This window comes from Callospermophilus lateralis, chromosome 3 (assembly GCF_048772815.1).
Source record: "Callospermophilus lateralis isolate mCalLat2 chromosome 3, mCalLat2.hap1, whole genome shotgun sequence".
Lineage (NCBI taxonomy): Eukaryota > Metazoa > Chordata > Mammalia > Rodentia > Sciuridae > Callospermophilus > Callospermophilus lateralis.
In genome coordinates this window covers 32,310,239-32,322,483 of record NC_135307.1, presented here as the reverse complement: position 1 = coordinate 32,322,483, position 12,245 = coordinate 32,310,239, and the positions used below count along the sequence as shown (strand labels likewise).

The window sequence follows — 12,245 nt, the reverse complement described above, 5'->3', positions numbered from 1 at the left end:
TACAAAATAGGGCTGGGGATGCAGCTTAGTGGTCAAGAGCCCTGAGATCAATCCCTGGTACCCGCCCCCCCAAAAAAAGCTGTTTCTAGCTAAGATCCTTTTTTTTTTTTTTTTTGTATCAGGGATTGAATTCAGGGGACACTTGACCACCAAGCCATATCCTTAACCCTATTTTGTATTTTATTTAGAGACAGGGTCTCTCTGAGTTGCTTAGTGCCTTGCTGTTGCTGAGGCTGGCTTTGAACTCCTGAGCCACTGAGATTACAGCATGCACTACTGTGCCCGATTCTAGTTAAGGTCTTAATGGTGCAACTGTGTCTTATACAGTTCTTCATTATGGTTAGCAAAGATGATAAAGGATATAAAAATGAAGAAGACTGGAAAGATTTGAGGCATTGAGCAGAAGAGGGATAGAGTACTTAAGCCACTCTTAGAAAACAGATTTTTATTCCTATTATTGCTTACGTCATAGACTTTTAAAGGTGGGTCAGACAAGATGATGTACGCTGTAAAGCCAGTCACTCTGGAGACTGAGGTAGAAGCAACCCAAGTTCCAGGTGAGCCTGGGCACTTAGTGAGACCCTGTCTCAAAATAAAATAAACAGAGCTGGGGGTGTAGCTCAGTAGTGCAGAGCTTTTCTAGCATGCATAAGACCCTGGTTTCAGTACCCAGTAATGTAAAAAAAAAAAAGACTTTGAAGGCTCAGAATACCTGGAAAAATAATAATGAATTTATATTTTGAAGTAATCTTGGGATAATGCTTCCTACTCTGGTATTTTATCCTAGACTAAGGAAAGGTTGTGGAGCCGGATGTAACAGTGGTGGCAATATTGAAGATTCTGATACTGGAGGTGGAACTTCCTGTGTGGGCAACAGTGCAACAACTGCCAATGATCCCCACAGCAGTATGTCCCAAGGAAGCTCTGGAAATCCCGGGCAGGGATCAGGAACTGGACTTCATCCACCTGCTACATCTTACCCCCCAACTCTAGGTAATATGAGGAAAGTTTTTGTGTAATATGAACTTTTTAGCCACGGGGGCCAGTTAATGTGTGTAGAAAGAGGAATTATCTACTTGGAAATAGATCAGTAGATCTATTGCTTGACACTCAACTGTACATTAGCCCAGGTTTATATTAATAATTTATATATGTAAAATCTTGACATATAATTATATATTTACTTTATTTGATATAAACATTAATGGTATCAAAGATTCTTTAAAGTGCCATTTTAAAGACTAATATGATATTTTATTTAACATCTATTGAACAGCAACTTTTTTTTCTGTAATACTCTTTATATATAAAGCTTTATAATCACTATTTTCTTAGGCAGGATATTTTAAAAATGAACTTTTGAGAAAGATTCTTGATACCTAATGCCAAAAGTCTTTCCAGAAAACTTTCTCACTGGTTGGTATACTCAGCAGTTGTGAAGCAATGCCAAGTTATCAAGTCATCATCCTCCCCGCCTTGCGTATCATCATCAGTTTTCCTCTCTGCTCCCTATTTGCAAAGGTGGGGGCGGGGTTGTCTTTGATTTTATTGTTTTTATTTGCATTGCTCTAATATCCAAAATTGGGAATTTTTAAATCATCTGTTATTTCTTTTTCTTATTTTTCTACCTGGTTATCTTGTTTTGTTATTCTATATTTGTACACTCTGTATTTGAACTCTTCATTAATTTTCTGTAGTGCAGAAATATCTCTTCCCTTGGCTTTTCATTTTCTTCTTATGACGAGTGGCTTGTGCTTGGTGCGATGGCACACACCTGTAAATCCCAGTAGCTCAGGATGCTGAGGCAGGAGGATCGTGAGTTCAGATCTAGCCTCAGCATCGTAGAGAAGCCTTAAGCAACTTAGCAAGACCCTGTCTCTGAACTAAAAATAAAAAGGGATGGGGATCCCCTAGTACCAAGAAGAAAAAAGAAAGTTTTTAGTTTTATTTATTTTGTTTTTTCTTTTTCATTGGTGCATCATAATTACACATAATAGTGGGATTCATTTTTACATATTTGCTCATGCACATATATGAACAATATAATTGTGTAGATTAAGTTCCCCAGTACCTCCCCTCTACCTTCCTCTTGGTCCTCGACTCTACTGGTCTCTCGTCTATTTTCATGAGATCCCCACCTTTCACCCCTTTTTTCCCTCTCTAGCTTCTACATAAGGAAAGATATACAACCCTTGTTCTGAGTTTAATTTACTTCACTTAATATAAGAAGTTTTTAATTTCAGTGTAGAGTGATCCACTAATCTTTCCCCTTATAATTAGTACTTTTTGTATCCTGTGTAAGAAAAATTTCCCTAGCCCAAAACCATGAATGTTCACTTATTACTAAGTCACCTTTGACAGGAGCCCTGCCAGACCTCTACCTGGTGTGCACTAGGAATCAGGCTTCTGTTGTTTCCATGTACCTGGGCAGTTGAGTCAGCACTGTCCTTTCCTCCTGCTGCTTTGCATGGATCAGATAAAGTTTTAAAACTTTTACTATATTTTTTGAAAAAATTATATAATTGGATTAGAATTAAGACTCTTCAGTATATATATAATCAACAAAATAGGATTGGGGATGTGGCTTAGTGGTCAAATGCCCTTGAGTTCAATCCCTCTTCTTTTTTCCCTGAGTGAAAACTAGAAACTTTTTTAACCATATTTTATTTATTTGTTTTTATGTGGTGCTGAGGATCGAACCCAGGGCCTCACATGCGTTAGGCAAGTGCTCTACCACTGAGCCACAACCCCAGCCCCGAAAATTAGAAACTTTTAATGTGCTTCTTTAAATGTGCCTTTTACTTTTTACATTGATTAATAGCTCTTTTTATTTTCAGGTATAAAGTACCCATAGCTAAGTTTTGAGTATAACTAATGATTATTTCCTAATACTCTTCACATTACTCTTATGAGTCAGGAAAAAGACAAGTCTGAAGAACCATGTCAAGCCACTTGAGAAAGGCTATGGAAAAGCCTGCTATTCACTGTCACTGATAATTTGTATTCAGTGGTAATCCCTTAATCAGGGTAGGATTCACTTCTCTCTAGAGGCAGTTGCTTGTTGGAATAGAAGAAAGGACATTAATATACTTGAAGAAATAGTATCTATAGAGCTTGCCACATGCCAGGTCCTTCATAAGCATTTGTCTTTTTCTAATCACCAAAAAGATTATATATATTAGTGGTACATAATGTGATGCTTTGATATGTGAAAACATTTGTGAATTGATTGAATCAAGCTAGTTAACATACCCATCACCTCATACTAACCATTTTTTTGTGGTAAGAACATTTTAGATGTGCTCATTCAGCAATTTTCAAGCATTCAGCACATTATTACTAACTGTCGTCACCATGCTGTGCACATCTCCAGATCTATTAAAACTATTTAACTGAAACTTTGTACTCTTTGACCAGCATCTCCCCATTTCTTCTCTCCCTTCCCCTGGCAACAACTATTCTGTTCTCTGTTTCTGAGTTTTACTTTTTTAGATTCTACTTATACATACAAGTGAGATTATGCAGTTTTTATATATATATATTTCTGACTGTCTTGTTTCTGTGAAATATTTCATTTCTGATGTATTAAGGAAATATTCTTAAGAAATATTTCTGTGAAAGATAGTTTAGGATTTATCCCAACCCTGACATTTGCTGTAAGTTATTTATGTCTCTCTTTCTGATAACTAAAAAGTTTTTACCAAGTAAATTTACCAAGTAATGAGGGAGAAAGTCTTGGAAACTTCAGCATGAAAGCACCTTGTATTACTTCTTGCACTTCCAGTGAGGGTTGTCCTTGTTGTTCCCACAGGCACTAGCCACAGTGCTCACTCTGTGCAGTCGAGCCTTATCAGACAGTCCCCTGCTCGGGCCTCTGTAGCCAGCCAGTCTTCCTACTGCTACAGCAGCCGGCATTCATCTCTCAGGATGTCCACCACAGGATTTGTGCCTTGTCGGCGCTCTTCCACCAGCCAGATATCACTTCGAAACTTGCCATCATCCATCCAGTCCCGCCTTTCTATGGTGAACCAAATGGAGCCCTCCGGACAGAGTGGGATGGCTTGTGTACAGCATGGCCTTCCTTCTTCAAGCAGCTCCAGCCAAAGCATCCCCGCCTGCAAACACCACACTCTCGTGGGCTTTCTTGGGACAGAGGGGAGTCAGAGCAGTGCCACGGATGCCCAGCCAGGCAACACCTTAAGTCCTGCAAATAATTCGCATGCCAAGAAAGGGGAAGTGATTTACAGAGTCCAAGTAAGTAAGCCCAGAGGTCTTCCTTTCTGTTGCTCTTTTTGTTTTTATGTCTTATTTGTTGAGTGAAGAACTCTCATAAAGATATATCTTCTAGAGTATTTAGTCAGAAGATTAAAGCACTTTTGAATGAATGTTGAAAAAAAAGTTTCTACCAACTTAAAAATGGATATGACCCAGCCACTGCAGTAGGCTGAAAAGAATTGGGAACGTGGTTTTTTAGAAATTTTTTCCACTGTAATGAGCAGAGAACTTGAAATATATAGAGAGTCCCCTGAAAGAAATTTTATTTAGAATTGGAGTATTTTTCATCAAGAGAAAATGAATTGTAAATGATCCTTGTTTATTTAAAATATAGATTGTGGATCCCACCCAAATTCTGGAAGGGATCAACCTGTCAAAAAGGAAAGAGCTACAGTGGCCTGATGAGGGAATTCGATTAAAAGCTGGGAGAAACAGCTGGAAAGACTGGAGTCCTCAGGAGGGCATGGAAGGCCATGTAAGTCTTCTTTTGAAGATGCCTGGTTCTCCAGCATTTTTTTTTTTTTTTTTTTGTAGTGCGACTTGTATGCATGGTTTGGGCTGGCTTATGTCTTTGAGCTTGATTCTCAACAAAATGTTCTCTCTGCTCCCAAAGAAAAGAGTAGATGAGTACATTCAGCAACTCCACCACTGACTGTTTCTTTTGTTCTGAGTCTTTAGGTGATTCACCGATGGGCACCTTGCAGCAGAGACCCAGGTACGAGATCCCACATCGACAAGGCAGTGCTTCTGGTCCAGATTGATGATAAATACGTGACTGTGATTGAAACTGGGGTACTAGAACTTGGGGCTGAAGTGTGAGCTTGTGTTTTGTAGCCAAATTTCTTTTCCCTCTCACTTCCAAAACCTTGGAAAAAGGGGAGCTTCCAGAAGATGCCCACAGGATCACTTTGATCCTATATGGGAGAGACTGGTGAATAGTGGCATGGTTCAGGACCTCTCCCTTCACCCTGGCTCTTGTCATTGTCTTCATTCCCAAATAAAGCTGAAATATTTTTTTAAGTTAACCACAAGAAAACATTTTGCATGGAGGATAAAGTTCTGTTAAAATACATCTTTAAAAAGTTTTTCCTATGCATTGCCTATGCTTTAAATCAACCAACTCTTAATTTCTAAACTATGATTTCATATTTTTCTAATTTCTTTGCCAAAAAGAATTGCCATGTGTTGTTATGGAACACAAAATCCATTGACCTTGATTTTTCACAAAAGACCCTTGTGGAAGCGTTCGGTTTTGACACTTAGCAGTATAAAAATTAAATGTACAGTGAGAGAGACGATGAACAGACATAGATTTATCTTCTTATTCCTCGAGCGCTAAAAACTTTAATGAAAGAAAACTGCACTAATTTTTTTACAACAATGCACTAAATTCTGAGATTTCTCAGAACATTTATTTATATATATAAAATAAAATACCATTATTTAAATTGCCTTTGGGATTAACCCTTCCTTTCTTGATAAACAAAGTTGGCAGGAACTGTGCTGCTCATTTTTCTGTTGGTAGTCTGTATACTTCATGCCAGTATGTTGGATGTGTTCTCTAAGATGAATACAAAATCTCAAGATACATATAGCTTCATCTTGACACTTCTTGGAGCTAGTGGTCAGTGGATCGGTCATGTGAACACTACTGCCAGCTACTGTGTCCACATCTTGGATGAGGCCCTTGAAGTATGTGCTCACCCGCCTCCCTGCTCAGGGCATGCTTTGCCCAGGTCAGTTCTGGGAAGAAAATGCTTTTGCTTTTCAAAGAAGAAGATGAATGTCCAGGAATTCAAAGAAAGAACTGATTACCTTTTCTTTTGAGAGTCCCTAGCTCTTGAAGTTATTCACATGAAGTTCAGTTTCTCAAGTAAAATTTTTTTTCAAACAAAATTATCCAAATGGTGCAGTTCTTATTGTTGTATCCCTCTTTAATAACTTTGCTTTTAATTTCCCCCTCTTCTTTTTCTATTACTTGAATTTTATTTCCTGTAACTTATATTGTATGCTTGTAATTTGAAATATTTATAACTGTGAAATTGACTTAATTCATATGTTGTCTCATAAATTATATCGGTTTTTAAAGTATGTATTCAGGGAAATATATAACTCAGATTTACAATTGGGCTATGTGGGACTGCAACTTAGATTTAATTTGCAACTTTCAATGTTTTTTAAATTAAAAATTCCCTTCAATTTGAAACTCCAAAGAAAATTGTACATCTCCTCTGAGCATTTGGGAGCAGCCATCTTTCTACTCATTGGGAATAGACAGTTTAAAAAAAAAAAAAAGTAAAAGTAACTTTGGTACATTTTATTTAATTCAGTATGCCCAGGCTATTAGCATTTCAACCTGTGGCATGCACTGACCATATTTCACATACTCAGTAGCTGTGTGCCTGGCGGCTGTTGTGTTGGACCGCACAGGTTTAAAGTATCTTTTGATAAGATGACAGAAGAGAACTGTTTTTCCTACTAGTTCTATTTTGTTGATACCACAGTATAGCATAACATTGCAGTAGAGGAAATGAAAACTAATAGCTGATATAAAGAATCTTGACATTTCCACTCAAAACCTTCTTATTTTCCTTTTTTGTGATTTTAAAATCTCTGGCCATTCAGAACCCAATGTGCCTTGTGTTAACATTTCCATAGACTTCATACTTTGCAAATGTTATTGTCTAAAAATATTTGTCAAATGATTTACTGAAGTTTTACACAAAGGAACCCTTCTAAATTGACCATTGAAAATGTATATTTTTCTGATAGTGTCATTATGTTGTATATTTGCCTCATTTTGGCAAATCTGTGGTATAGCATAAGTTCAGTATTGTTTTTTTCTGAAACTGAATATATGATATATCTAATTTTTAAATCTTCTCAAAGGGATTATGCTCCCTCCTGCTTGCTCCCTCTCTAAAATTAATATGATTTATTCATGGTCATTGCCTAGATAGACAAGTGGACTTTTCAGTCTTAGATGGAAGATAATCCATTTTCCACACAAAGAGGAACAAAATAATCTGAACTTCAGATGATTCCATCAGAAGGGCTAGAATTCTTTTTATTCCTAGCCATCACTGTTCACCACCGCCCCTCCCCTCATTGATACATTAGAATACTCTGAAAATTTAGATTTCAAATGCAAAACTGGATTTTGTATGAAGCATATATTGAGTCTTAATTTGGGATAGCAGTTGGTGGACATTTTTCTTGAAACAAGTTGGATTTTGTTATAACTCTTTACTAAATTTATATATAAGGAGCCCTAAGAAAAGCCATGTTCTTATATTTTAAATCTAAAATTGATAAAGTCTTTTAAAAATCATAACACTTTTCTAATTACTTCAGGGGAAATAATAAAAATTGGAGAAAGACTTGTGTCTTAATAATCTGATCTAAATTAATGAAAATATATATTTCTATATAATAAATTGACTATAAATGTCTTATTCCTGTCCCCTCTTCTTCCAGACAATAGTGAGCTATATGTTTAAATTCTCTGCTTAACCTTTTTTATTAATGTACAGGACTTAAACATTCATTAGTGTTTTTAATTCGTTATCACCAAAACTTTCAGAGTTTCATAATTTGAAAGCAAAGAGATGTGATTAAAACACTAATGTTTTTTTTTTTTATTTCCTTAGAGTAGAATTGTATGATTGAAGTCTTTGTTTTTTCTTGTTTGATTTTTATCTCCCTTTTGAAAGTATAATACTGGAATGAGTTGTAAGTTGTTGTCTTTTTAAGTTTTTTTCCTCTTATTTAGTGACAAAAAACATTTGTATTACTACAAATTAAGCTTTAGTTTACCTTCCACATTATACCTTGGTGTGAGTTCTTTATACCATTTTCAATATTTGATAAAACTTTAAAATGTTGACTTTTTTGCTAAAGAGCTTTAATTTTACCAAGAATCTAGGTTAACATAAGATGTTGATATTTATGGAGTTTGGGAGAGTCCTCATGAGGCTATCTGTGTATTTTTAAGATGAGATTATCTTTTAGGAAATTAGTGAGCAGACTTTTTAAATTTAGTGTTTTGCCTTCTTTGGGCCTATATTACTGGAGGATTACATTCCATTAGATTTGAAGTATTTTGAAAAATATTTCAGTGATATCTGAAACATTTCTAATCTTGAAACAGAAGATATCAGACAATATTTCTATTATGAAGGATATATGGAAAATTCTTGGGCACCAAATGTCAGCCAAGGAAAATACAAGTTTTCATATAGGAAACTGTAGCTTATTAAGAAAATGTATTATTCCTCTGGATTAGTTTATTTTTCCATCTCCTATCAAAATATAAATCGCAGCTTCACATGTAAGTGAGGGTTCTCAGCCTGAATAAATCCCACTTTGCTTTAAACAGCATCCTCCACTTATGCTTAGAAGCTCATCTGCTATATTGAGCTGTTCATCTAGAACTGGGTGTTTTCAAACCTAAGATTTTGTCCAGTATCTAAAATTGTCTTTTAATTTAAGCTAACTTTAAAGCATTCTTAGTCCTAAACAAATATGTGACTTGAGGAAAAAATAGTAGTAGATTTATGTAAGAATTTTTTGACTTTGTGTTTACTAGCTACAAAACATAAACTGCTTCCCAGACTATTTATTTATTTATTTTTTTGCAGTGCTGGGGATGGAACCCAGAGCCTTGTGCATGCAAGGCAAGCACTCTACCAACTAAATCTATATCCCCAGCACCCCAGACTGTTTTTTAATTTTATTTTTGTTTTAATTATTTTTTATGAATATAAATTAATCCATTTCTGATATTTCTTAGGTTTTTTTGCGGGGTGGGGGGGTACCAGGGATTGAACTCAGGAGCACTCAATCACTGAGCCACATCCCTAGCCCTATTTTGTATTTTATTAGAGACAGGGTATCACTGAGTTTCTTAGTTTCTCTAAATTGCTGAGGCTAGCTTTGAACTCGTGATCCTCCTGCGTCTGCCTCCCAAGCAGCTGGGATTATATGTGTGCACCACCACACCCAGCCTCTTAGTTGTTTTTTAAATTCCTCTGCATTCATTCTCATTTTCTTTTACATTATAGTGTAAAATAATCATATAAAATTACTTCGGACACAGATCCAGTTATTTTTTTTTCTTTTGATATGCTACATATCAAATAAGGCATAAAATATCCCTTTTAATTTTAGACAGTTTTCCTTTAACTCTTAAGATGAGTAGAAAGAATAATGTCAATCAAGGTACCTAGAACCTGTTAGTGGACTTTGAATTTTCTTTTTCAAATTTATGTGGACACTGAATTTTATTGATCAAGAGAAAAAGGAAAATTAGATACTACCATGTACTTAGCATAAATTTTAATATTACACTGAATATGTGTAGGGTTTTTTAAATATTTAAAAACGAGCCCCTTTTTTCTTCATTTCTCTTAAGAATAGATTAGTTGATAAACACCCAGGACTTCTTTTAATCTTATTAAATGTTTAGGTAAGAGCTGTAATTGGAAAGGAATTATTATAAAATAGATCTGTTAGAATATGAATAAAGTATTAATTTTGCTTGAAACAGAGGTATATTTTCTGCTATGAATCACCTCACCAGTCATCTATCAAGAATTATGTATGTAAGAATTTCTCTTTATTGCCTATATGCCCCATATTATTTCTGAATTAGGGTATATAACTCATTTGTGAGCTGAATTTCATTTTGTGGAATCAACACTCTGGAGAAACTATAGCTGTTTGTCACTGCAAGGTCACATGACAACTTTGTCCTAAGACTTTTACCTATTATATAGGGTCTTACAATTTTCTTATGCCTCAGCTCTGTACCTGACCTTTTATGATTCAGTGGAGCCAAGCTAAAAGCAGCAAAGGTCATGTGACATGTGATGAGGATGAATTCCTGGGTGTTGCCTACAGAGATGAGGTGATGGCCTGGAAGTCAGAACAGAGAGCTGACAGAGAATGAGATGGCTGCTCCAGATGACTCTCGGTTTAGTGTACTTGTAGTTGAATAAGATTTTTTTATATATGAAGCTTGATTATACAACCAAAATAATGAAAATGGGTGGGGTCATATCTGCTTATGCTTTTTAAAAGCTTATAGTTTAAGTAAAATTAAATTGTAAAAATCAGTTACGTTAACCCTGTACAAGTCTGGCAATGAGCTCTGCATGAGGAAATGAAAGGAGAAATATTAAAAGCTATCCAGGAGAGTAGATATGAGGAAGAAAAATGAGTTTCCCTTTTCTGATCATGGGCTCTGGAAAGTATTCATTGCCTTTACCAGCATTCAGTATAAACCAGAGGTAAGGATATACGTACTTGCGTGTGTCTGTGAGTGTGTGTGTGTGTCTGAGTGTTATTCCAAACAACTTGTAAATACTGTAGTTGTTTAAAATGGAAAATAAAAGCTAAGGGGTTTTTTGGCAAATATGTTGCATCAAAATACAGTATTGACAGTGGATAAAATACAGGAAATAAACTTTTTTTCATTTTGCCTTCTGTCCATTTTTGTCAAATTAAGAAAAATTAGGATGTGTTATGTTCTATATGATGTATTCTTAAAACATATACTTGGTTCTGAAGTAATCATTTTAAACAGAAGCTTTGGCCTAAACCATGCAGTTCAGCTCAGTAGATCAGAATACATATCCAGGTTAAAAGAGGATCTCCTTTACTACTCTTGTTTGAAAGGTGGTACTTTACATCTTCTGAATTGATCTGAATGTTGCATGTTAATGATATATTATTAGATGGAACATGTAGGATGGCAAAAACATGTTAGTTCATTCTGGGAAAAGGAAGGAACATTTGGATTATGGTCATCAAAGGCAGGTGCCAGCTTTTTAGTGTACAAGTGTGTACTCACCCAGTGACTCTGCATATAACACTTAAAGAAGATACAAACCAACAGTGAGACTAGACATACTTTCTTGATTAAGTTACTTATTAAGCCTTTAATGCATAAAGATATTACCTAGTAATCGGACCAGCAGGGTACAAATTAGCGCTAACTGCAGTAAAGTTCCAACCCTTTTGCTGTCTCCCCTCTTTATCACAGTGGCATAACTGGAAACATTGCATTATTTAGTTTAAAGGACAGTGTTTCTCTTTAGTGACAGGAAACATGCTGGTTAAGTGAAACACATCTTCAAAGAAAAGATCCAGTGACTTTCACCATGTAAGTGCCTTTTCCCCTGGGTGGGGAAAAACAGCTCCTTGTGAAGTGAGGACACAACTGAGTATGGCTTCCTGGTTAAATGGTCAGCATTTACACTAAATGTTCTTCTTCATATGTGCTTATCAAAAAGGCAATTAGGGGGCTAGGGTTGTGGCTCAGCGGTAGAGTGCTCTCCCCGCACGTGTGCGGCCCTGGGCTCAGTCCTCAGCACCACATGAAAATAAATAAATTAATTAAATGAAGGTGTTGTGTCTAATTACAACTAAAAAGTAAAAATTAAAAAAAAATTTAAGGGCAATTAGGGCAGGGTATGGTGGCGCACGTATGTAATCCCAGTGGCTTGGGAGGCTAAGGCAGGAGGATTATGAGTTCAAAGTCAGCTTAGCAAAAGTGAGGCAAGAAGCAACTCAGACCTTGTCTCTAAATAAAGATGGGCTGGAGATGTCGCTCAGTGGTCGTGTGCCCCTGAGTTCAATTTGTGGTACCAAAAACTAGGACTTGTAGCTCAGTGGTATAACACTTGCCTTACGTGTGTGAGGCATGGGGTTTAATCCTCAGCCCACATTAAAAATAAAGGTATTGTGCCCATCTACAACTAAAAATATTTTTTTTAAAAAAAAAAGGTAACTAAAGACAGAATAAATCTAACATTTTTCTGTGTACATGTGGAAATACCCAAGTGAATCTCACCATTGTACTCACAAGAATGGGTCCCTAATTAGAATAAGGTATATTTTATGCTTGTATAATTTTATCAAAATGAATTCTACTGTCATGTATAACTAAGAAGAACTAGTAAAGGGAA

The 12,245-nt window shown here is 35.9% G+C and overlaps 1 protein-coding gene across 6 annotated transcripts in view; it reads left to right on the top strand.

The window, feature by feature from the left end:
* Window positions 1-10,756, top strand: part of Pcnx1 (pecanex 1) — a 151,801-nt gene extending 141,045 nt beyond the window's left edge. For all 6 annotated transcript variants that reach the window (XM_076849935.2, XM_076849934.2, XM_076849932.2 and 3 more), the window contains 4 exons: window positions 788-993; window positions 3,812-4,254; window positions 4,610-4,750; window positions 4,954-10,756. In XM_076849935.2, the coding sequence (XP_076706050.1) occupies window positions 788-993; window positions 3,812-4,254; window positions 4,610-4,750; window positions 4,954-5,094 (931 nt within the window). In that variant the 3' untranslated portion in view covers window positions 5,095-10,756. The remainder of the gene's footprint in view (window positions 1-787; window positions 994-3,811; window positions 4,255-4,609; window positions 4,751-4,953) is intronic.
* Window positions 10,757-12,245: the final 1,489 nt, after the last annotated feature.